The sequence below is a fragment of the Bufo bufo genome, chromosome 6, assembly GCF_905171765.1.
Source record: "Bufo bufo chromosome 6, aBufBuf1.1, whole genome shotgun sequence".
NCBI classification, from domain to species: Eukaryota; Metazoa; Chordata; class Amphibia; order Anura; family Bufonidae; genus Bufo; species Bufo bufo.
In genome coordinates, this window is record NC_053394.1 from 158,915,616 (window position 1) to 158,941,383 (window position 25,768).

Below are 25,768 nucleotides of genomic sequence, written 5' to 3' on the forward strand. Positions count from 1 at the left end.
AATAAGCACCTAGAGGCTCCGTCCACTCACGCTTTATCTTGCCCAGGTCCCCTGTTCTGCCCGCCCAGCTCCTCTTGATTGATGCCACGGTCCACCGCATCGTTGACGAAATCCAGCGCCTGCGCCGTTCACTTCTGTCTTCGGCGCAGGCGCAGTGAGTGAAGACCGCTCTCCTGATGCCGGCTTCCTCACTGTGACGTAGTCGGCGCAGGCGCAGTGAGGAATCCGGCACCAGGAGCGCATCATTCACTTACTGCGCCTGCGCCGAATGTCAGCGCATCGCTAATGTCAGTCAGCTACATAACAGTATTTCTGGTGGTAGAAGCCCTTTAAGGACCTTTTGGATTTGGGGTTGCTGAATACCAATGTGAAGCTTCTTTCAAGGATTCTGACTAGAGATGGCCTTGTTGTTCGCCCGGCGGTCGTTTCACGGCGAACTTTGCGTGTTCGCAATTCGCCAAACATGCGAACATATGGAGATATTCGCACCCGCCATATTCTTTTACATTGTGAAGAATTTTGACCCATGACACATCCATCAGGTGGTACAGGACAGCCAATTGAGACGTTTTAGCACACGGACATACCCCCTACCTTATAAATAAACCTGATCTGGCCGCCATTTTACATTCAGTGTTTTGCCAGTGTAGGGAGAGGTTGCTGTGTGGAGCAGGGACAGACTGTTAGGGACACCAAACGCTAGCTAATAGGGCCACAAAAGTTATTTTAAGGACTGGTATAGGTGTGCTATCGATAGATGTGATACACAGAGGGGTGCGATATATATTTATAATATACTTTTATAATGAGTCAAAAACACATAGATCTATATAGTGATCACCTGGAAGTCAGGGACTTAGGGGCTTACTAGGGCCATTTTTATATAGGGTAAGGTTCCGGATGGGGTCGCTCTTATCAGGGCGGGTGCTCTGTGGTTAGGCTATCAGGGCCAGAATAGCACCCCCCTGTAGGGCAATATCAGGGACAGTTCTTTGACCACCCTGTCCTTCAATACCACATCATCTAGCCCAGGGATAGATGTTTTTTGCTTTCCCTCCGGGATTCATGGATGTGCACTGGGACCCCCCGGATTGTGGTAGGACATATGGTTTCTGATTTGGTGCCGCCGAGCACTTGTTATTGCCTACCACATCTATACTTTTTGCTTAACTTTAATATTTACATTTATTTTCATTTTGAGGGATATCTTTTCCATTCACACGTCCGCAAAATGGGTCCGCATCCGTTCTGCAATTTTGCGGAACGGGTGCAGACCCATTAATTTTCAATGGGGCCGGAATGTGCTGTCCGCATCCACATTTGCAGATCCGCACTTCCGCATCAGTGCTTCCGTTTCCGGAAAAAAATAGAACATGTCCTATTCCTGTCCGCAATTGCAGACAAGATTAGGTATTTTCTATTATAGTGCCGGCGATGTGCGGTCCGCAAATTGCGGAATGCACATTGCCGGTGTCCGTGTTTTGCGGATCCGTAAAACACTTACGGATGTGTGAATGGACCCTCATAGTAACATTATTAAAGGTTACGTTTTATCTTTATGTATATTCTAATGGATTGCCTTCCTTGTACAATGTTATAATATACTGTACTTTCTATGTTAGAAAGTATAATATAATGCATTTGTATTGTGCGGCAGTTGTGTGCGGTTCTGCTGCGATACTGCAGGTATATAGAGGGACAAGCATTATTGGAACAAATAATTTCTACTGGTGTGATATACCAGTCGCCCCCAAAAAAACTGATTGAGGCGGGGTGTTATATACAATATACTTTCTATATAGTGCATTTGTATTGTGCAGCAGTTGTGTGCGGTTCTGCAGCGATACCGTGTTATATACCAATATACTTTCTTTATAGTGCATTTGGGTACTGTATAGTGCATTTGCGCATGCGTGTACGCAAAAATTATATTGCCGATATTTTGCATTGAAAAAAATTATGAATGGAGATTGCAAATTCGAATAATACATCTGGTATGTCACTGTCCATGTTGTGGGACTATTTGTGCACTTCTAGTAATTATTTCTTGGCTGCAAATATGAGCTGAAAGTTTTTCAGGTTCGACTGCCATTAAAATGAATGGGACCCGCCGCGAACATTTGATCGTGTTCGCGCGATCGCGTTCGCGAACCGTCCCGGCAGATGTTCGTCCATTACTAATTCTGACTACAAGACTCTCCAAGGTTATTTATTTAATCAGACACCCAGACCAGAATGGGTTTATTCCAAATAAGGGTACTGATTATAATCTTCATCACCTGTTTACGAATATTCAGTCTCCCGCTCCATCCTGTCCTTGGATGCCTCCAAGGGTTTTGACAGGGTGGAGTGGAGATTCCTCTGGAAGACTTTGGTAGGATGGCGTTTGGAGATAGATTTATAGATATGATCAAATTGTTGTATACTGTAGATCCCCTTTGGCAAGATTGAACATTAATGGGAGTTTGACAATGAGCTTTGCTTTAAATAGGCTGTCCTCTTTCTCCATTGTTATTTGATATTTATATTGAGTCCTTAACCATGGCTGTCAGTCAGGATTCTAAGATTGAAGGGTTTGGAGCCATAGGGGTGGAGGACCGCATTTCTTTATACGTGGACTATGTCTTATTTTTTATAGTTCACACTAACACAACTCTTCCAAGACTCATCCAAATAGTTAATTCTTTTGGCAAGGTCTCAGGCCTAGATATAAATGCCAGTGGATAGTTCTGTACTCTCTACTGAGAGAACTTTGACTATGTTAAATGTCTCTGACTCTTTTCAAAATTTTGGCATGACTATATCCCCTAAGATTGAAGATTATTTACAGCTTAATTTGATTCTATTATTAACTAAATTGAGGTAAAAAACTGGGATATGGCTCCGACTTCCTTTATCCAGAGCCGATAGAGTCTCCTTGGTAAAGATGGTGATTTTGCCCCAGCTCTTCTATATCCTTAGGAACTCACCTATATGGATAGAGGATAAGTTTGTTATGCTTTTTGAGAGAATCATTAATGACTTGTTGTGGGGAAGAAAGTGGGTAAGGCTTAAATTGGAATATTTATACAAGCCGTTGGATCAAGGAGGTTTGAATCTTCCCTATTTCAAGGGCTACTATGGCTATACTGTGAATGGAAGAAAAGTGCATTGTGTACCACTTTGGTGAGGAGATCTCTATATAATAACATATTTACATTATTGGGGTCGGGACAATTCATTACTACGCAACAGGAGTACAGAGAGGCGAAAAAGCTATTTAAGGCATGGGACATTATCAGATGATGGCTGGGAATAAAAGGATCTCTTCAGTGTACTCCCCTCTTGTATAATTTTCAACTACAGGCCAGGGACCAGTATTGCCAAAAAAATAATATTCTATATGTTGCAGAAGTAGTGAAGAATGGAGAGATACTTCCGTTCTCGGTGCTAGCACAAAGGGAGACTGGTTGGTTTGTCTTGGTTTAGATATTTTCAATTATGTTCTGCATTTTCTAGTGTAAAGAATAAATCACTTCTGGAGATAGATATTTCTACTTTTGTAAATGCTCTCTTAGGGAATTCAGGTCAGAGGGTTAAGATTGCACATTTGTATAAATTATTACTTAAGGCACTATTTATTAAAACACAATAACCAGAATAAAGGGCCTGGGGAGTTGATTGCCCAAGGATTCAATTTGAGGGATGGAGAAATATATTTGCGAATTTGAGTTTAATCTCTCACAACTTTAACCACGTATTGATACAATTTAATATTTTGCATAGATTATATGTTATGCCCTTATGGCTTAATAAAAGTGGGCTAAGAGATAGTTCTAAGTGTCCACGGTGTGGCCTTTTTGGGGCTGACCACCTACATATGCTCTGGTCCTGTCCAGAATTAAAAGAATACACATAAATTGAGACTCCCGATTCCATTTATGGTTGAATGTTATATATTGAGTGATCTCTCTAAGATAAACTACCATAAATATGAGAAGATTCTCTTTAATAGAATATTGTTTTTGGCTAGACTTTTGATTACTCAATTTTGGTTCTCACGAGATGTTCCAAATTTGAATATTTTGATAAATTTGGTTAATAGGGTTAAAAATTATGAGAAAGTCTTATATAGGCAAAGAAATAGTTAGGAGAAGTGTACTAAGGTATCGGAGGCCTGGAGGTTTTAATCCTTCTCGTCCCCAATTTTATGTTTCCACTTCCACAACTTCTATTATCCTCTTTCTTTTTTGTTCTTTTTTTTTTCCATTTGCTGTCTGTGTTTGGAGGATAGAGGTTTTTTTGAGACGCATCACAAGGGAGGGTTGAGAAATAGGTGGATATGGGGAACTTAAAATAATAATAATTGTATATTGTAATTTTGTATGAGAATGAAAACGGTTGTATATGCTCTTCCCTAATAAAGATATATAAAAAATAATAATAATATTGATGACCTATTCTTAGAATAGGTCATCAATATCAGATTGACAGGAGTCTGACACCCGACACCCCCGCAAATCAGCTGTTTGAAAAAAGGGCAGCGCTACGTACGAGCACAGCCTTCACTTCATTGTTTACCTGCTCCCTGTTGACAGCGCATTGGTAAGCAGGTGTAATTACAAGCCGTCCAATTCATTTCAATGGGACGGCTCTGTAGTATTCAAACGAATAGGAAGAAGCCGTTTCATAAAAGTGAATGGGACGGTTTGTAATTACACCTGCTCACCACTGCAAAAGGTAAACAATGAAAGGAAGGCAGCGCTCACACAGAGCGAGGCCTTCGATCGGCGGAGGGTGCTGGGTGTCGGACCTCCGCCGATCTGATATTGATCACCAATTGATGATATGTCACCCAAATTAAAATCCCAGAAAACCCATTTAAGCAAATTCCACATGTTCCTAGGACAGAGTTTAAATGTCCTGAGTTTTGGAATTTAAATGTTGATAAGTATGTGCTATTAGCCAGATGTAGTACCTTGGCTGGAAGATATAACAGGTAAATATACAGATATAATGTTTATAATGCTTGTCCTCTGAAGAAGTCTCATTTATTCTCGTCAGTTTGGGCTGTGAAGAGGTCAGTCAGAAAATATCCATGTCATCAAACCATTCATCTAGACCAAATGATGGAGAAAAAGGGCAGAGAACAACAAACACCTCCATAAAGCGTGTCGAAAAACACGGTAAGAGTTGTCAATCTACCAACTAACCAGTAACCATACAAATGCTATAACACAGTAGTGCTGCAGGTTTTATTTGCAGTGGTATCAATGCTTCCATGTCTGACAGATTTGTGATGGATCACTTTTTACAGATCAAGATAAAAGGGCATCAGTTCCTAACAGATCCTACTGACTTTATTGAGATTCGGAAGGGCTGGCCACTAAGCCTAATAATAGGCGCAACTTCTTGATCTGTACAGATCACTTTAATGCAGTTATCTGCTTGTGTCATTCTAATCCTGCCTGTAATGATATCACCTCTGTGTATAGATAAGACAGGATCCTCCATACACAATAGGCAATTGTCAAAGCGTATCTATTCTTTCCTTGTACAATGACCTCTGCACAGGTCACAGAGCATGCCCAGAAAACTCTCCCATAGAAGTCAATGAGGTTTCTTCTAGACCATTGTGTCTATGGCCCATGGGGCTGCTGTAAATGAATTTTCTTAATGATTTCTAAATGCTGTTAAGAAGAGTTCAGGCAAGATGGTCGCCCCCATAACCACATTCAGGAAATAGAATAAATCTGTAATTAGAAAATGAAAACAGATTAGAATAAAGGAAATGTGTTACTATCTGGTTATAACTGGAAGATAACATTTTTGGTGACACATTTCCTTTAAATTATTGCATAATTGGAAAAAGTTAATAAAGTCCATACAACACCCAAAATTACTCTTTTAGTTCTATAGTTAAAGAATGAACAACTATCAAAATGTGCATGATGTTGCATATAACTAGCTCCAATGTGGGGAGGGGAGCCTAAAGAAACTAAAGTGTCAGATTTTTAAGAATTTTTTAACAGATTTGGATGTTTAAATGTGGAGTCCATTTGATCTAATGACATGTGGAACATCTCTCCTCAAGAAGGTAGACAATAGGGATGAGCGAATCGACTTCGGATGAAACATCTGAAGTCGATTCGCTTAAAACTTCGTTTCAATACTGTATGGAGCGAGCGATTCGTACAGTATTAGAATGTATTGGCTCCGATGAGCCGAAGTTATTACTTCGCGAAGTCTTGCGAGACTTCGCATAATAACTTCAGAAATTAATTTATACTGTAAAAAAAAGATTTTCCGAACTCTGTTTTGGTTCCAAGGTACCACTTGGAACCGAACCTGAGTTCGGGAAATAAAAATGAACGAAGGGTCCAGCTTCCAAAAAGTGACGTTCTTTATTCTAAAAAGCACATGTTCATTAAAAATCCAACATAGCAACCAGGTCTACACATTTCGGATCCCCTAATACTGATCCTTGCTCATGACTCATGAGTAAGGATCAGTATTAGGGGATCCGAAACGCGTAGACCTGGTTGCTATGTTGGATTTTTAATGTATATGTGCTTTTTGGAATAAAGAACGTCACTTTTTGGAAGCTGGACCCTTCGTTCATTATTAGTTCTACTATTGTGCGCCTGGTTCCCAGCTCAGTCCGTGCCTCCATTACAAGTGATATCAGGTGAGCGCAGCCTTGGACCTTTTTTTTGCTGAGTTCACAAAATGATTTTTTTACAGTATAAATCAATTTCTGAAGTTATTATGTGAAGTCTTGTGAGACTTGGCGAAGTAATAACTTCGGCTCATCGGAGCCAATACATTCTGATACTGTACGGAGCGCTTGCTCCGTACAATATTGAAACAAAGTTTTATGCGATTCGCTCACCCCTAGTCTCTGTAGCTCCACATACATGTAACTACTATGACTTGAAACATAACTAGGGTTATCAGCTAGACCAGAGAGCACTGTTTGAAAGCTCTGGGCTCAGAACTGTTTGGGAAAAGATAGGTTGGTGGTTGGCTCACACCTGGGTGGTAATGGACGGGTGCTACTAACTCACAACTTGGGTTCCCGGAACCAAAGAAAAAGTAGATAATGGGAAAAAAAGGAGTGAGCACTCACACCATCTGGACCATAGGATATATTTATTAATTAGTATCCAATAAATCATTCATATAAATGCACTCAAATACAATAAAACTTCATAAAAATAGTAGTTGGTACCAACACATAAAATGACACTGAAAAATGGTAATTGTGCAATCCTTGCGTTATTAATGTTCAAAATTGGCACTTTGTACCGCCTAGAATTATGCAGTAAATAGATCACTATTGGTAGTGGTAATACCGCAAACCGCAGTCGGAAATTAGAATGTCCCGGAGAAAAGTACCTATGACTCCAAATGGTATTTAAGTCTCCTCGTGCATGTGGTTATATATTTCAACAGAAAAGTCTCTCCACGAATGATTAAATATAACCGCCCAGGACTGTAGGTTTCACGCCACTTAATTTACAGTTCAAGTTCCTACCTGAGTCCAAATTGTCCCCCGCTAAGCCGCCCTTCCACGAGGAGCGAGTGATGCCGGCTGCTACGGCGTCTCACGTCGCAAGTCTCGGGTTGCTGACGTCACTGTATCGCGGGATCACGAGATTCGGCAGGCAGGGATAATACTTTGTCGGTGGCACCTGTAGTTGTATCCTGTATCCTGGAGCGGTATTAATATTAGTGGATTTCCTTATCGCATGGCCATGCAATATCTTTAATCAAAGTCCAGTGGGTTAGGTGGGCGCTTTTCTTCCTGTCACCAGACGCGTTTCGGGGCGTCTACACCCCTTCCTCAGTGGTAAAAGCGCAAGTCCTCCTTCTCCACCTTTTATAGTCCATTCGGTATTCTAGAAAATCCGGATTTTGGACATATATGCTCCATTGCGGTTTTCATGCGGTATCATTGCGGTTTTTTCAACCTAGTTGCGTTTTTCCAAAAATTAGGTTGGAAACATAGTAGGATTGACCAATACCCAATTTATACGTTAAAATAACATTTTAATACATATAAAAACACAATAATAGGCCTAAAAATATAAAAATATAAATAGACATACATCCCAATCATACAAATTTTCCCTATATTCTATCGGCTGAAGAGTATATATGTCAAGAGCATACAAATGTTCATGTCAGAGAATCTGGCGCCCACCTAACCCACTGGACCTTGATTAAAGATATTGCATGGCCATGCGATAAGGAAATCCACTAATATTAATACCGCTCCAGGATACAGGATACAACTACAGGTGCCACCGACAAAGTATTATCCCTGCCTGCCGAATCTCGTGATCCCGCGATACAGTGACGTCAGCAACCCGAGACTTGCGACGTGAGACGCCGTAGCAGCCGGCATCACTCGCTCCTCGTGGAAGGACGGCTTAGCGGGGGACAATTTGGACTCAGGTAGGAACTTGAACTGTGAATTAAGTGGCGTGAAACCTACAGTCCTGGGCGGTTATATTTAATCAATCGTGGAGAGACTTTTCTGTTGAAATATATACCCACATGCACGAGGAGACTTAAATACCATTTGGAGTCATAGGTACTTTTCTCCGGGACATTCTAATTTCCGACTGCGGTTTGAGGTATTACCACTACCAATAGTGGTCTATTTACTGCATAATTCTAGGCAGTACAAAGTGCCAATTTTGAACATTAATAACGCAAGGATTGCACAATTACCATTTTTCAGTGTCATTTTATGTGTTGGTACCAACTACTATTTTTATGAAGTTTTATTGTATTTGAGTGCATTTATATGAATGATTTATTGGATACTAATTAATAAATATATCCTATGGTCCAGATGGTGTGAGTGCTCACTCCTTTTTTTCCCATTATCAGAACTGTTTGGGATGCTCCATATTCTGCCTCCAGAAAAGTAGTGATCCTTCTTGCAGAAATGGATACAAGCAAGGATGGACTAGCCATAGACCCTTACAGGGAAATTTCCCGGTGGGCCAGTGCCATGAGGGCCATCTGTGCCCTCCTTATGGCTGCTGGTCGGGTACATAATAATCTGATGCTCTCAGCATTAAATAATGCTAGGAGCATCTGGTACTTGTGCACTTGGCTGGCGGCCGCAGGTACACATCTGAATTCAACTGTATCGCCATTCTCAGGACAGTGTTACAGTTAAATACTGCAGCAGGGGCAGCAGTATTTTGTGTTGCACTGTAGTATTTGGTTTTGCTTGTGAGGTATTTTGTGCTGCACTAAGGTAATGGCCCCGCCTTCTGTCAGTTTGGACCCTCATACAACATTAGAGCCACTGTTAGTTTTTTTTTTCAGGGCCAATTTAAATTCCAAGTCCACCTCTGAAATCGTTTGGTAGTGTTGGAAATTTACTTACATGGTAGCTATCTATAGCTTTCACTAGATGAACACTTTACTGTCTTCTTGAGGAGAGCTACTGTATTTTGCATACTTGTTCCCTGCTAGATTGTTTTAAGGCTCAGAGTGGCATAAAAAACAATATAAGACATTCACCTCTACCAATTCCTGCCACTCCCGTTAGTATAAATCTCTAAGAATTCTGAGTCGGGAGCTTGTAATAGACCTCATCCTAGTGGGCGCTTTTTTGTGGCACATGGGTGACAGAAAGCATAATCTTGGATTCTCAATAGAAAATAATCTATATAGTAGACAACAAACTGAAATAGCTACATAATGTATATTTTATGAAACAGTAATCTGAGCCATCATGTTTTCTTTCTACAGACATTGAGGTTTCATTTCGGAGTTGTGTCCTCTCATCACTTTTTTGGTGGCACCTGATTTGGCTTTCTCTTATGCAACTTAGACACTATTTATTCATTGCAACTCTGAACCCTACTATCACCCACTTAAGTGGAGGAGACCCCCACCTAGGTTTGTATTATAAGTTATTATTAGGGATGAGCGAATTTCATATTTTGAATCTCATTTTCAGTTTGGGTTATGGCATAATGTGAATTGCGTTATGGATTAGGCATAAGGCCATCCTTCATATAAGATAGGGCCGGGGGCTATCCATAGTATTCAGTATATTGGGCAGACTAGATGGGCCAAATGGTTCTTATCTGCCGACACATTCTATGTTTCTATGTTTCTATGGATTCCGTTACACAATTCACATTATACCACAACCCGAACCGAAAACGAATTTCAAAATATGAAATTCGCTCATCCCTAGTTATTATGTACGCAGTTATAAATGGCTGTATATACACTGCGTGCAGAATTATTAGGCAAATGAGTATTTTGACCACATCATCCTCTTTATGCATGTTGTCTTACTCCAAGCTGTATAGGCTCGAAAGCCTACTACCAATTAAGCATATTAGGTGATGTGCATCTCTGTAATGAGAAGGGGTGTGGTCTAATGACATCAACACCCTATATCAGGTGTGCATAATTATTAGGCAACTTCCTTTCCTTTGGCAAAATGGGTCAAAAGAAGGACTTGACAGGCTCAGAAAAGTCAAAAATAGTGAGATATCTTGCAGAGGGATGCAACACTCTTAAAATTGCAAAGCTTCTGAAGCGTGATCATCGAACAATCAAGCGTTTCATTCAAAATAGTCAACAGGGTCGCAAGAAGCGTGTGGAAAAACCAAGGCGCAAAATAACTGCCCATGAACTGAGAAAAGTCAAGCGTGCAGCTGCCAAGATGCCACTTGCCACCAGTTTGGCCATATTTCAGAGCTGCAACATCACTGGAGTGCCCAAAAGCACAAGGTGTGCAATACTCAGAGACATGGCCAAGGTAAGAAAGGCTGAAAGACGACCACCACTGAACAAGACACACAAGCTGAAACGTCAAGACTGGGCCAAGAAATATCTCAAGACTGATTTTTCTAAGGTTTTATGGACTGATGAAATGAGAGTGAGTCTTGATGGGCCAGATGGATGGGCCCGTGGCTGGATTGGTAAAGGGCAGAGAGCTCCAGTCCGACTCAGACGCCAGCAAGGTGGAGGTGGAGTACTGGTTTGGGCTGGTATCATCAAAGATGAGCTTGTGGGGCCTTTTCGGGTTGAGGATGGAGTCAAGCTCAACTTCCAGTCCTACTGCCAGTTTCTGGAAGACACCTTCTTCAAGCAGTGGTACAGGAAGAAGTCTGCATCCTTCAAGAAAAACATGATTTTCATGCAGGACAATGCTCCATCACACGCGTCCAAGTACTCCACAGCGTGGCTGGCAAGAAAGGGTATAAAAGAAGAAAATCTAATGACATGGCCTCCTTGTTCACCTGATCTGAACCCCATTGAGAACCTGTGGTCCATCATCAAATGTGAGATTTACAAGGAGGGAAAACAGTACACCTCTCTGAACAGTGTCTGGGAGGCTGTGGTTGCTGCTGCACGCAATGTTGATGGTGAACAGATCAAAACACTGACAGAATCCATGGATGGCAGGCTTTTGAGTGTCCTTGCAAAGAAAGGTGGCTATATTGGTCACTGATTTGTTTTTGTTTTGTTTTTAAATGTCAGAAATGTATATTTGTGAATGTTGAGATGTTATATTGGTTTCACTGGTAAAAATAAATAATTGAAATGGGTATATATTTGTTTTTTGTTAAGTTGCCTAATAATTATGCACAGTAATAGTCACCTGCACACACAGATATCCCCCTAAAATAGCTAAAACTAAAAACAAACTAAAAACTACTTCCAAAAATATTCAGCTTTGATATTAATGAGTTTTTTGGGTTCATTGAGAACATAGTTGTTGTTCAATAATAAAATTAATCCTCAAAAATACAACTTGCCTAATAATTCTGCACTCCCTGTATATATATATATATATATATATATATATATATATATATATATATATATATTCACTTATGTGATGTCCAGGCCCCTGGACAGTTTTGTGGAATTTATGGACATTCAAAATGACATCAACCATATTATGTGAGAGATATGTGACGTGCAAAAATATGACATAATCATTTTATTTATAAATTTTTTTCAGTGAGTAAATATACAAATGTTTTTGCTATATCCCAGTTTTTTGGGGTTTTGTGTGCTCCTTGGAATGGACTCATTATGGACAGGCACAAAAAGAAACACAAAGGTAATGACTCTAAAATGTGTTTTCATATTCTGATTATTAACACATCCATTAAAAAGATAGATACAGGGGGTAACTAAAGTGGTTGTGATGGCAACCAGGCCCTGATGCCTGAGAGGGCCCCAAGGTGCTTTTGCCACATACGAAGACATCATATTATAGAGCACAAGGTAGGTGGGGAGCCTCATACAGATTCTGCCTTGAGCCAAGATGCTAGCTAGATATTAAAAAAATATTCAGCATCTGAAAGCAGCAATGAATCTCAAAAAAAGTTTGAACAGGGGCTACAAAAGGCTGGAAAAGTAAATGGAGCTAATAAATAAAAAATGCTGGAGAGGCAATTTGCTACTAAGTCGCATAACTGGGTATAAAAAGAGCAGGTTAGAGAGTTTCTCAGAAGCCAAGATGGGCAGAGGTTCACCAATCTACAAAAAACTGCATCTAAAAATTGTGAAAGAATTTTATAAAAAATGTTCCTCATTGTAAAATTGCAAGGACTTTGAATATCCCATCATCTGCAGTACATAATAGCATCAAAAGATTCAGAGAATCTAGAGAAATCCATGTGTTAAAGGAACAATGCTAATGATCAATATTGGATGCTCATGCTCTACGGGTCCTGAGACAGCACTGCATTAAAAACAGACATGATTCTGTACTGGAAATCACTGCATGGGCTCAGGAACACTTCCAGAAAACACTGTCTGTGAACACAGTTTACTGTGGAATATACACAAGTTAAAGCTGTAGAAACCATGTCAACACAATCCAGAAACACCACTGTCTTCTCTGGGCCAAAGCTTATTTAAAATAGAAAACTGTTCAGTGGTCAGATGAATCAAAATTAGAAATTATTTTTGGAAGCCATAGACACTGTGTCACATGGACTCAAGAGGAGAGGGACCATCCATCTTTTTATCAGCACACAGTTCAAAAGCCTGCATCTCTGATGGTATGGGGTGTGCAGCTTACACATCTGGAAAGGCACTATTGATGCTGAACAGTATATAAAGGTTTTAGAAAAACATATGCTAACATGGAAGGCCTTGCATATTCCAGCATCCATCACAACAGCATGGCCTTGAAGAAGAAGAAGAGTCCAGGTGCTGAACTGACCTGCCTGAAATCCATACCTTTCACCAATAAAAAATATTTGTTGCATCAATGAAACGTAAAAATCCGGCAAAGAAGGCCCGTCCTATTAAGCAGCTAAAATCCTAGATCAGACAACAATGGGACAACATTACTCTCCCAAAACTCTAGCAACTCCTGGACTCCTCCCTTCCCAGATTTTTACAGGCTCTTGTTAATTAAAGAGGGGATGCTACACAATTTTAGATATGGCCCTGTCCCAATTTTTTTAATGCATTGCTGCCGTCAAGCTCTGAATGAGTTACAGTATTTTTTGCTCCATAAGATGCACTGGATGCATCTAGTATATAGAGGAGGAAAATAAGAAAAAAAATATTTTTACTCAGATCTGACCCCCCATTACTTCTTAGACCTCAAATCACAACCCCATTTTTCTTAGACCGTAGGTCAGACCACCAAGCTCTATCAGACCTCAGATCTGACCCCCAAGTTCCATGAGACCTCTGTAATCAGACCCCCATTCCAGACCTCAGATCTGACTCCCACCAGACTCCCGATTCCTCCTCAGAACTAAGATCAGACCCCCATCATACCCCCATCCCTTCTCAGATCAACCTCAACCTCTGTATCAGACCCCATAATACCCAAAATCCACCTCAGATCAGAACCCCCTTTCCTCCTTAGACCTCGGATCATACTCCCATTTCTCCTCAGGCCTCAGATCAGACCCCAAACGCCATCAGACAAAAATAAATAAATGAATTTACCTGCTCCGGACTGTGCTAACACTCAACATTCCCTGGTCTTCTGCTGGCCTAGCACTGCACTGTGGCCTGACATTGCACAGCATAAGGTTATAGTGCGCGCCAACTTGCACTACATACTGACGCTGTACGCAGTCAGGACACGTGCATTGCGGCGCCTGGAAGAGGAACAGGGAGCAGTGAGTACACCTAGCACAGTGATTAACTCACCACTCCCTGAGCCTCCTGCATACTATAAGAAGAGGTGAATAGTGATCTGGATTATTTAAGACTTAACTTTTACTTTAAATATAATATAAAATAAATGAGATATATCCCTCAAAATAACTAGAAGCTGAATACACAATACCGTTTTCCACTGCCCCACAATCGAAGGGACTCTTATGAAAACAGTGACAGCTGTGTCCACACTTACACAATCAGTGTCGGACACTAGAAGGTAATTAGAGCTGGTATGCACTAGTACCTTGATGCACAAAGGAAAGGCAGCAGCAATCAGTATATACTGACACCTGATGTGCAAAATTCAGACAATATCGTAGACAAAGGCATTTAGCAGTGTATACATAATGCACAACGACACACAACAAAACAACAGAAAACATACAATGATTAGGTGTTAGAAGACACCGTGCAAATAGTGCACAGTTACACCCATATCATAAGGTGCACGGCGGCACCATTGAAACCCAGTGTCCTACCCTACAGATGGTGGGTTCTCCAGACACCTCCGTTCCAAGTTTTCTGGTTAGGGTGGTCCGGTTCGACAGTAGAGAGTCAGTACGATGTGAAGGGATCACAGGGAGATGTTCCTTTCTATCCCTAGACGACCCTCGGGACCCTACAATAGTCCTGTTGGTCTAACCACGGGGTGTCCCACTAATTGGGCCCCTGTCCGGAACCTAACCCTAGAATTGCATTCCCTATTTAGCCCTGGAGAGATCCCAACATGCACGTTTCTGAGGCAGAAACAATCCTCTCATCACGGGAATATATAGAATGGGCCAAAAGAGTATGATTCGCTTGCCGGAGATAATGTTCACCGGCAAGCCAATGCTGGGAATGGTAATCACCAGCAGGTACAAAAGCCACTAGGAGCGATGGCTCCTGGATGGAGTAGAGTGCACAGATAGGTGCACAGCATACAGGGAAAGAAAAAAGGGAGACAGATGAAGAACCCCCTCCCTTCGTTGCAGTACACAGGTTGAGACCGCTGGCATTGATGTTACCTGGTTTTTCTGCAAGAGCCCGCCTTGCCCGCCTCCGGAAAGCGAATCATACTCTTTTGGCCCATTCTATATATTCCCGTGATGAGAGGATTGTTTCTGCCTCAGAAACGTGCATGTTGGGATCTCTCCAGGGCTAAATAGGGAATGCAATTCTAGGGTTAGGTTCCGGACAGGGGCCCAATTAGTGGGACACCCCGTGGTTAGACCAACAGGACTATTGTAGGGTCCCGAGGGTCGTCTAGGGATAGAAAGGAACATCTCCCTGTGATCCCTTCACATCGTACTGACTCTCTACTGTCGAACCGGACCACCCTAACCAGAAAACTTGGAACGGAGGTGTCTGGAGAACCCACCATCTGTAGGGTAGGACACTGGGTTTCAATGGTGCCGCCGTGCACCTTATGATATGGGTGTAACTGTGCACTATTTGCACGGTGTCTTCTAACACCTAATCATTGTATGTTTTCTGTTGTTTTGTTGTGTGTCATTGTGCATTATGTATACACTGCTAAATGCCTTTGTCTACGATATTGTCAGAATTTTGCACATCAGGTGTCAGTATATACTGATTGCTGCTGCCTTTCCTTTGTGCATCAAGGTACTAGTGCATACCAGCTCTAATTACCTTCTAGTGTCCGACACTGATTGTGTAAGTGTGGACACAGCTGTCACTGTTTTCATAAGAGTACCTTCGATTGTGGGGCAGTGGAAAACGGTATTGTGTATTCAGCTTCTAGTTATTTTGAGGGATATATCTCATTTATTTTATATTATATTTAAAGTAAAAGTTAAGTCTTAAATAATCCAGATCACTATTCACCTCTTCCTATGACTTATGCGAGTGATCATTTATGAATATCATTCTTTTTGACCTCCTGCATACTAATGACCACTTTCATAATGCAAGTGGTCATTAGCATTTGCACCATAATATGTACTGCCATTTTCCCCACACTTTTCAAAATGTGTCTTATAGTTAAAAAAATATGGTAACTTTTTCATGAAGTTTTAAAATATCTCACTTTCAACATCTGATGTGTTCTATGTTCTATTGTGATTTAAAAAAAAGGGTCTATGAGATTTGCAAATCATTGCATCTGTTTTTATTAGCATTTATTTACCTTTATATAGTGTCCCAACTTTTTTGGATATTGATGACCTATCCTGACAGATCAGCCATTTGAAGAGGCCACTCTGGTGAGCGTTGCATCCCCCCCTTTACTTACCAAGCACATTGTACAGCGACTGTGCTTGGTTTCGCAGATCGGACTAAGCTGCCCAAGGTCATGTGACCAATGAATGTGATGTCACTGGCCAAGGAAGAGGCCACAGTGCTCACCTGAGCGCTGCAACCTCTCCATACAGCTGATTGGCAGGGGTGGTGGGAGTCAGACCCCCACCTATCGGATATTGATGACCTGTCCTGAAGATAGGCCATCAGTATCAAAATTGTTAGCAAGCCCTTTAATCATACAATCGATTAGCTTCTGTCCTTCTTGTCAGGGAATAAAACTAATTCTATGCATCTGATCTGGCTTTGAGGAAAGGGACCTGGCTCAGGTGGACGTGCACATTGCTATACACTCTGAACACCAGATGTAGGTACTATGTAAGAAGATGTCATAATTCTGCACTGAATTTTCTTTTTTCTTTAGATTTTTTAACAGCATGCAAATTGCAAAGAGTGTTGAACTACACAATTAATATGCTATGTAACAGTGGGATAACCCCTTTAAGGGATGTGCACATTAGGCCTTGGCACCTACAGCATTAGCAAGTGCTTTCATGTATCATCCATTTGGTTGTACAAAGAAATGTAAAGGCAATGTGTTGTTGTTTAATCCACAAATTGCTCCATTTCTTCCCAATGGGGCAGAGGTATTTGTCTACTCTACCGTCCTACCCCTCATCCTTATTCACGGCAGCTTTGATAACAATTTCCGCATTATATTTTCTCAGTTACAGAGCCGCTTGATGACCTCCGCTCTTCAGTCCTGTCTTTGTTACTGACCACAATTCAGTGCATCCTCTTTTCACTCTGCGCCTCAATTTCCGAGCTTCCTGCGTTGTATCCAACTTTCATCCTCCAAGTACTTAATCGGTCCTTCTTGTATGGAGGAAATGCTGCCTTTCTGTCTATAGCGTAAGTAACCTTTTGGAAAACATAAAATATATTTTCACCGAACTACGAGACTATAAGGGAAGACTATGGTGCCTATGGGGTTGCCACATGAGAAGTCATTAGTGTTAAATATGGCTCATGGATTAATGGTCTATTTTTGCTGCAGTTTTAATAGGGTAAACTTTCCAACATTTTTGTCTTGTAGGTTCCCACCTGCACACTTTGGAAAGCTGTATGGACTGTTAATGACTCTTTCTGCAGTGGTATCTCTCCTACAATATCCAGCAATTTATATTATTCGGACGTACCTGCACGGAGACCCTTTCTATGTATGTTAACAGTTTTATAGATGAAGATGAACTCGCTACAAATCTGTAATTTGTTACTCATGAATGTATTTTTATGTTTTTAGGTTAATATTTCTCTATTGATCCTGATGCTTTTAACCGTTGGACACCCAATTAATGTTTTTCGGGTTTGGAGACAAAAGAAACATTTGAGACACAAGGCAGAAGAACAGTCATGGCTTTAATCAGTTTTAGAGAATCTATCACCTTTTTGGTTTTTACTTATATTGCAAGAAAACAGAAATCTTTGAAAGTATAAATTGAAATATCTTAAGGACAAAGTGGGAACCCCAGTGCCCAAATGCTGCAATAGTATACCAAGAACATGGTTATACAGTAAATTTAAAAGGCATTATGAAGAGGTCTCAAAAACTCATCTCTAGCACATACAGGGGTGCTGCAAGCTCCAAGTCACCCCCCCCCCCCCCCCCAAAAAAAAAAAAAATTTTATATTCATATATATTTATCCAATATTATCTAGCCCCACATACACTATACAGACACCAATAATATGCCTTCAATGATTGAAGTTGTTTTCTTATGCTCACTTTTTCCTCTAGACCAGGTCACCACAAAGACTCCTTCCAGCACCCTCTCTAACCTTCATCGACCTACCAATCACTTTCCCATTTATCCCTATTACCGTACTTGCTGTGTGGCATAATTGATCCCAATACTGTACATTAGATATAATGTCAAAACTATAGTTACACCCCAAACAGATAGTGCCCATATTGTGCCACAGACATTAGTTATGTCTCCATCAGTAATAGTGCACTACACAGTAAAAGTAAACCACTTTATGCTCCACAAAATTACAATAAATTACTCCCCATGCTGTCCTCATTCACAGACTTTCCCCCATGCTCCTCCTCTCTCACAAAGACTGTTCCTCATGCTCCATTCATACAGATTTTATGTCCTGTTCTGGTTTTTGTAGCTTTATGTTATTCACTTGAAAGGAAACAGTGGCGGCGGGACTCCTCCAGGGATAGGGGTCCGAGGCAGTTGCCTAGTTTGCATCTCCTCCCTCCATGCCAACCCTGACTTCAAGAGACATGACTAGTAGCTCTTCTAATCTAAACATTTCAACAAGGCTTCCTTTCCTGCATTCATTGGGAGAGCATTTAAGAAGATGACATTGTAGAGCCTTTAGTGTAAGTATTCAGTATGAACAAAGAAAGATAGCCTACTTTTTATTAGTACATAGTCACTTGTGAATAGTCATGTAGAATTTGGCAGCTGTGTATAGAAAAACATGACCATATGCCTAGTAAGCCTCACGTGATGAAAAGCAGTGACAGATAGGGACCTTAAAGGGAATGTATTACCTGTATTTTTTTTTACTAATTAAAACTATATAGTGAAGCATATCCTTTCTTTCTAATCTGTTTTTGCTCTTAGCTGTGAAGACACCAAATAATCTAGGTATCTTTGGGACAATAAATTTATAGCACAAAATGATTGGTGAGCAACCTAAACAATAAAAAAAAAAAAACATGGCAAAATCTTAATAATAACCTATGCATACCACAAAATGGTGCCTATACAAAGTACAGGTTGTCACACATAAAACATAAGTGGTTCCATGTCAGAATAGAAGTAAAAATGTTATGATGTTCAGATTGTGGAAGACAAAAAAAGCTTTACCTGTCTTAGTTACCCTGTGCAACCATTGTAGGGTATTAAATACACGTAGTAGCAGCACAATTAGTAGCATAAATTTTAAAATGTAACTTTATTTTATGGGGTTAAGGGTTTATCCTATCTGGCACATTTATGGCATATCAATAAGACATTCCATAAATGTTAGATGGTGGAAGTCCCACCTGTAAGAGCTGCTCCTACGTATTTCAAGAACAAGGCCCCGAAGTGAATGGAGAGCAAGCAGCACTTGAGTGGCCGACAGGGGTGCACCACCAATAAGGCCAGGTGAGGCGATCGTCTCAGGCAGCACCAGGTAGGGGCAAGTGGGGGGCAGTGGAAGGGTCATGGGCAATGAGCGCTTTCATTGTGGCAAAGGGGTTAGGTTAAGAAATTGGCATTGGGGGGGGGTTCAGTTTTCACCCCAGGCAGCAGAAAGGCTAGGTGCATCCCTGGTGGCCGACCCTCTATTCACCATTATGAGACTTCCAAAAATAGCTGAGAGGACCAGAACCACGGTACATAAATACAGCACCAGAACCAAGCTCATTACATAAATACGGCAACAAAACCAAGTTCATTACATACATATATTAGGAGGACCAAGCAAAGTACATAAATACAGCACCAGAACCAAGCATGGTATATACATATAGCACCAGAACCATGCTGATTACATAAATACAGCACCAGAACCAAACATGTTACATGAATACAGCACCAGAACCAAGTCCATTACATAAATACAGCAAAAGAACCAAGTTCATTACGTAAATATATTAGCAGGACCAAGCACAGTACGTAAATACAGCACCAGAACCAAGCATGATACATAAATATAGTACCAGAACCAAGCTGATTACATAAGTACAGCACCAGAACCAATTATGGTACATATATATATATATATATATATATATATATATACACTGCTCAAAAAAATAAAGGGAACACTTAAACAACACAATGTAACTCCAAGTCAATCACACTTCTGTGAAATCAAACTGTCCACTTAGGAAGCAACACTGAGTGACAATCAATTTCACATGCTGTTGTGCAAATGGGATAGACAACAGGTGGAAATTATAGGCAATTAGCAAGACACCCCCAATAAAGGAGTGGTTCTGCAGGTGGTAACCACAGACCACTTCTCAGTTCCTATGCTTCCTGGCTGATGTTTTGGTCACTTTTGAATGCTGGCGGTGCTTTCACTCTAGTGGTAGCATGAGACGGAGTCTACAACCCACACAAGTGGCTCAGGTAGTGCAGCTTATCCAGGATGGCACATCAATGCGAGCTGTGGCAAGAAGGTTTGCTGTGTCTGTCAGCGTAGTGTCCAGAGCATGGAGGCGCTACCAGGAGACAGGCCAGTACATCAGGAGACGTGGAGGAGGCCGTAGGAGGGCAACAATCCAGCAGCAGGACCGCTACCTCCGCCTTTGTGCAAGGAGGAACAGGAGGAGCACTGCCAGAGCCCTGCAAAATGACCTCCAGCAGGCCACAAATGTGCATGTGTCTGCTCAAACGGTCAGAAAAAGACTCCATGAGGGTGATATGAGGGCCCGACGTCCACAGGTGGGGGTTGTGCTTACAGCCCAACACCGTGCAGGACGTTTGGCATTTGCCAGAGAACACCAAGATTGGCAAATTCGCCACTGGCGCCCTGTGCTCTTCACAGATGAAAGCAGGTTCATACTGAGCACATGTGACAGAGTCTGGAGACGCCGTGGAGAACGTTCTGCTGCCTGCAACATCCTCCAGCATGACCGGTTGGCATTGGGTCAGTAATGGTGTGGGGTGGCATTTCTTTGGGGGGCCGCACAGACCTCCATGTGCTCGCCACAGGTAGCCTGACTGCCATTAGGTACCGAGATGAGATCCTCAGACCCCTTGTGAGACCATATGCTGGTGCAGTTGGCCCTGGGTTCCTCCTAATGCAAGACAATGCTAGACCTCATGTGGCTGGAGTGTGTCAGCAGTTCCTGCAAGACGAAGGCATTGATGCTATGGACTGGCCCGCCCATTCCCCAGACCTGAATCCAATTGAGCACATCTGGGACATCATGTCTCGCTCTATCCACCAACGTCACGTTGCACCACAGACTGTTCAGGAGTTGGCAGACGCTTTAGTCACGGTCTGGGAGGAGATCCCTCAGGAGACCGTCGGCCACCTCATCAGGAGCATGCACAGGCGTTGTAGGGAGGTCATACAGGCACATGGAGGCCACACACACTACTGAGCCTCATTTTGACATGTTTTAAGGACATTACATCAAAGTTGGATCAGCCTGTAGTGTGTTTTTCCACTTTAATTTTGAGGGTGACTCCAAATCCAGACCTCCATGGGTTGAAAAATTTGATTTCCATTATTTTATTTTTGTGTGATTTTGTTGTCAGCACATTCAACTATGTAAAGAACAAAGTATTTCAGAAGAATATTTAATTAACTCAGATCTAGGATGTGTTATTTTTGTGTTCCCTTTTTTTTTTTGAGCAGTGTATATATATATATATATAGGAAAAAAAATTACCAGCAGCACCACCAAGCCAGAAAACAAGTAGAGAGGGTGCACTGTCCGAGTATGGTAACTGGTGCTTACCCACTGATACGGAACAAAGAAATCGGACTGCACTCCAGTTGTGTCTTCAATGAAAAAAGGTTTATTCACCCATAGGTGGCACAAGCGACGTTTCGGCTCACAATGAGCCTTTCTCAAGCATTGATAGGATGTGAACAGGTTACATATAAAGGGGTGTCAATCATAACAATTGGTGCTTAAACTTAATTAATAATTAAAGTCATATCTGCAGAAAAATATTACAAATAAAACAACATATTGCCAATTCAATGTAATTGAATAAAGTGAAAAATACAGTGAGTGCATAAAGTGCATAATGCATCAAAATCACATCTGAATTCATCAAAATCATAATTGGTCACAGCTGTATTCTACTCAGGACATGATGATTACAGAAATCATAATGATACACATGTGTGAGAGGAGAAAACAAGTTAATTGATACCTGGAGTAGTGCTAGCGACCACGCTGTCCATCGCACTGTACAGCGCGTCCTTGCAGTGTCTATGCGCATGTCCCGACCGGCTACTGCGTCATACTACGGCGCCCTCCATGGGACGCACGCGCGTGGTCAAGTCACATATCAGTGACGTGGGCGACGTATGCTGCAGTAGATACACGGGATGACGTGAGCTACCTGGAGAGGAAGCGCATGCGCGTAACTAGTCCCCGGTATACTAACCACCATATTGGATCAGGGAATACTGCACTATTGTAGATATATAATGTATACTATGTAAATTGCCGTTATGCGTTCCACATTATGTCACTAAATATATAGGCAGGTTGGAAGCATAAAAAGGCAAACCACCCCATTCACAACCCACCTACGTATCTATAGTCAATATTTAGTCCATTAGGGTGTAGACTATTTAAGGTCTGAATCCAATACATTTCTCTTTTTTTGAGTAGAGAAATCCGATCCCCACCTCTCCGTGGCATTTGCACCTGATCAATGATCCAGCACCTAAGTTCTTTTTCACTGTGCTTTTTTAAGCTAAAGTGTCTGGGAACTGGAAGGTCTGTGCGTCCCTTTCTAATAGTATAGCGGTGGTTGTTCAATCTGGTCTTTAAGTCGGTGGAAGTCTCTCCCACGTAAAGGAGTTGACATGGGCATGATAGAACATATATGACGTACGAAGAATCACATGTTAAGTGAAACTTGATAGGATATGTCTGTCCTGTCTCAGGGTGTGTGAATACCCTAGACCTACATATCACACGGCAGTTGACACAATGTAGGCATGGATAACACCCAATGCCACATGGTGCCAACGTTGTCTGCCTGGAAACTGCTTTGGGTCCCACGTCAGCTCTCACCAGCTGATCCCGGATGTTCTGACACCTACGATAGGCACATAGCGGTAATGCCTCAAATACTGGTACTGACCCTCGGCAACATCTTAATATTGCCCAATTTTTCTTTAGGATTTTGTTTATGGCAATGCTGTGCTCAGAATACGTGGACACAAACGTAATTCTACTGTGGTTCTTACTTTTTTGATTACCTAACAACAGGGTATCTCTGTATACCGCTGACGCTTTTTGTTTTTGTGCCTCAAGAAGTGTACTGGGGTACCCCCGTTGTTTAAATTTGGTCATCATCCCATCTACTGTTTGTACAAAGGTCTCATTATCTGCCACAATCCTCCTAGCCCTTAAAAATTGTGAGTAAGGCAAATGCTTTACCATACTCCTGGGGTGACAGCTTTCATATCTTAACATCATGTTTTTATCAGTGGGCTTTGTATACAGTTCAGTAGAAATAACCCCATTGGACACAATTACATTAGTGTCCAAAAACTGAACAGCAGTATCCGAATAAGTGACGGTGAACTGTAGTTCATCATCCACTCCATTCAGATATCTGTGGAAGTCCTTCAGTTGTTGTTCGGTCCCAGTCCAGATGAGGAAGACGTCGTCTATGTACCTCCACCATCCCAGTAAATACTGGGCATGGTGGGAGCCATAGACGACATCCTCCTCAAACTGGCGCATGTACAGATTCGCATAGGTTGGGGCCACATTGGACCCCATCGCCACGCCTCGCTTCTGGACATAGTGTATGCGGAGGTGTATGCGTTGAATGAACTTAAAAGGGATAGTGACTTAACGGTTAAACCCGCCGACAAAGGCGGTGCTGTTGTGGTGATGGACACTGTTAAATATGTGAAAGAAATTTTAAGACAGTTGAGTGATACTAAAGTGTATAATCCGTTACCACACGATCCAAAATTCTGTATTATACGGATGATTGATGAATGTGTGTCTATGGCCCTGAGGGCAGGGATAATAGATGAAGGGCTCAAAGAATACTTGTTGGTATCTCACCCCATCACGCCGGTAATTTATGTATTACCAAAGGTCCACAAAACAATGGTGGACCCTCCAGGGCGCCCCATTGTTTCGGGCACTGACTCAGTATTTGGCCACGTGACGATCTTTCTTGACAAGGTGCTACGTGTCTTCTCTACTGGGGGTCAGTCCTACATCAGAGACACATCTGACTTCTTGATAAAACTGAATCAAGTGAATTTGGATAAGACTAGAGCAAGCATTCTGGTCTCTTTTGATGTCATATCCCTCTACAATTCTATTGACCACACTAAAGGTATTTCTGCAGTTAAGAAAATGCTGGATATGTCGTCATTGACATCTGAGGCCTGCTCTTTTATTATTGATTTACTCACTATTGTACTTGAACACAACTACTTCCTGTTTCAGGACACATACTATGTCCAGAAGCGAGGCGTGGCGATGGGGTCCAATGTGGCCCCAACCTATGCGAATCTGTACATGCGCCAGTTTGAGGAGGATGTCGTCTATGGCTCCCACCATGCCCAGTATATACTGGGATGGTGGAGGTACATAGACGACGTCTTCCTCATCTGGACTGGGACCGAACAACAACTGAAGGACTTCCACAGATATCTGAATGGAGTGGATGATGAACTACAGTTCACCGTCACTTATTCGGATACTGCTGTTCAGTTTTTGGAATACTAATGTAATTGTGTCCAATGGGGTTATTTCTACTGAACTGTATACAAAGCCCACTGATAAAAACATGATGTTAAGATATGAAAGCTGTCACCCCAGGAGTATGGTAAAGCATTTGCCTTACTCACAATTTTTAAGGGCTAGGAGGATTGTGGCAGATAATGATACCTTTGTACAAACAGTAGATGGGATGATGACCAAATTTAAACAACGGGGGTACCCCAGTACACTTCTTGAGGCACAAAAACAAAAAGCGTCAGCGGTATACAGAGATACCCTGTTGTTAGGTAATCAAAAAAGTAAGAACCACAGTAGAATTACGTTTGTGTCCACGTATTCTGAGCACAGCATTGCCATAAACAAAATCCTAAAGAAAAATTGGGCAATATTAAGATGTTGCCGAGGGTCAGTACCAGAATTTGAGGCATTACCGCTATGTGCCTATCGTAGGTGTCAGAACATCCGGGATCAGCTGGTGAGAGCTGACGTGGGACCCAAAGCAGTTTCCAGGCAGACAACGTTGGCACCATGTGGCATTGGGTGTTATCCATGCCTACATTGTGTCAACTGCCGTGTGATATGTAGGTCTAGGGTATTCACACACCCTGAGACAGGACAGACATATCCTATCAAGTTTCACTTAACATGTGATTCTTCGTACGTCATATATGTTCTATCATGCCCATGTCAACTCCTTTACGTGGGAGAGACTTCCACCGACTTAAAGACCAGATTGAACAACCACCGCTATACTATTAGAAAGGGACGCACAGACCTTCCAGTTCCCAGACACTTTAGCTTAAAAAAGCACAGTGAAAAAGAACTTAGGTGCTGGATCATTGATCAGGTGCAAATGCCACGGAGAGGTGGGGATCGGATTTCTCTACTCAAAAAAAG

General features: G+C 41.7%; 1 protein-coding gene across 10 annotated transcripts in view; it reads left to right on the top strand.

Annotated features, from left to right (window-relative positions):
• The window catches only part of SLC43A3 (solute carrier family 43 member 3), a 47,378-nt gene extending 29,309 nt beyond the window's left edge, over window positions 1-18,069 (top strand). For all 10 annotated transcript variants that reach the window (XM_040437038.1, XM_040437039.1, XM_040437047.1 and 7 more), the window contains 6 exons: window positions 5,044-5,165; window positions 9,757-9,906; window positions 11,996-12,097; window positions 17,139-17,322; window positions 17,507-17,630; window positions 17,714-18,069. In XM_040437038.1, coding sequence (XP_040292972.1) covers window positions 5,044-5,165; window positions 9,757-9,906; window positions 11,996-12,097; window positions 17,139-17,322; window positions 17,507-17,630; window positions 17,714-17,833 — 802 coding nt within the window. In that variant the 3' untranslated portion in view covers window positions 17,834-18,069. The remainder of the gene's footprint in view (window positions 1-5,043; window positions 5,166-9,756; window positions 9,907-11,995; window positions 12,098-17,138; window positions 17,323-17,506; window positions 17,631-17,713) is intronic.
• Window positions 18,070-25,768: the final 7,699 nt, after the last annotated feature.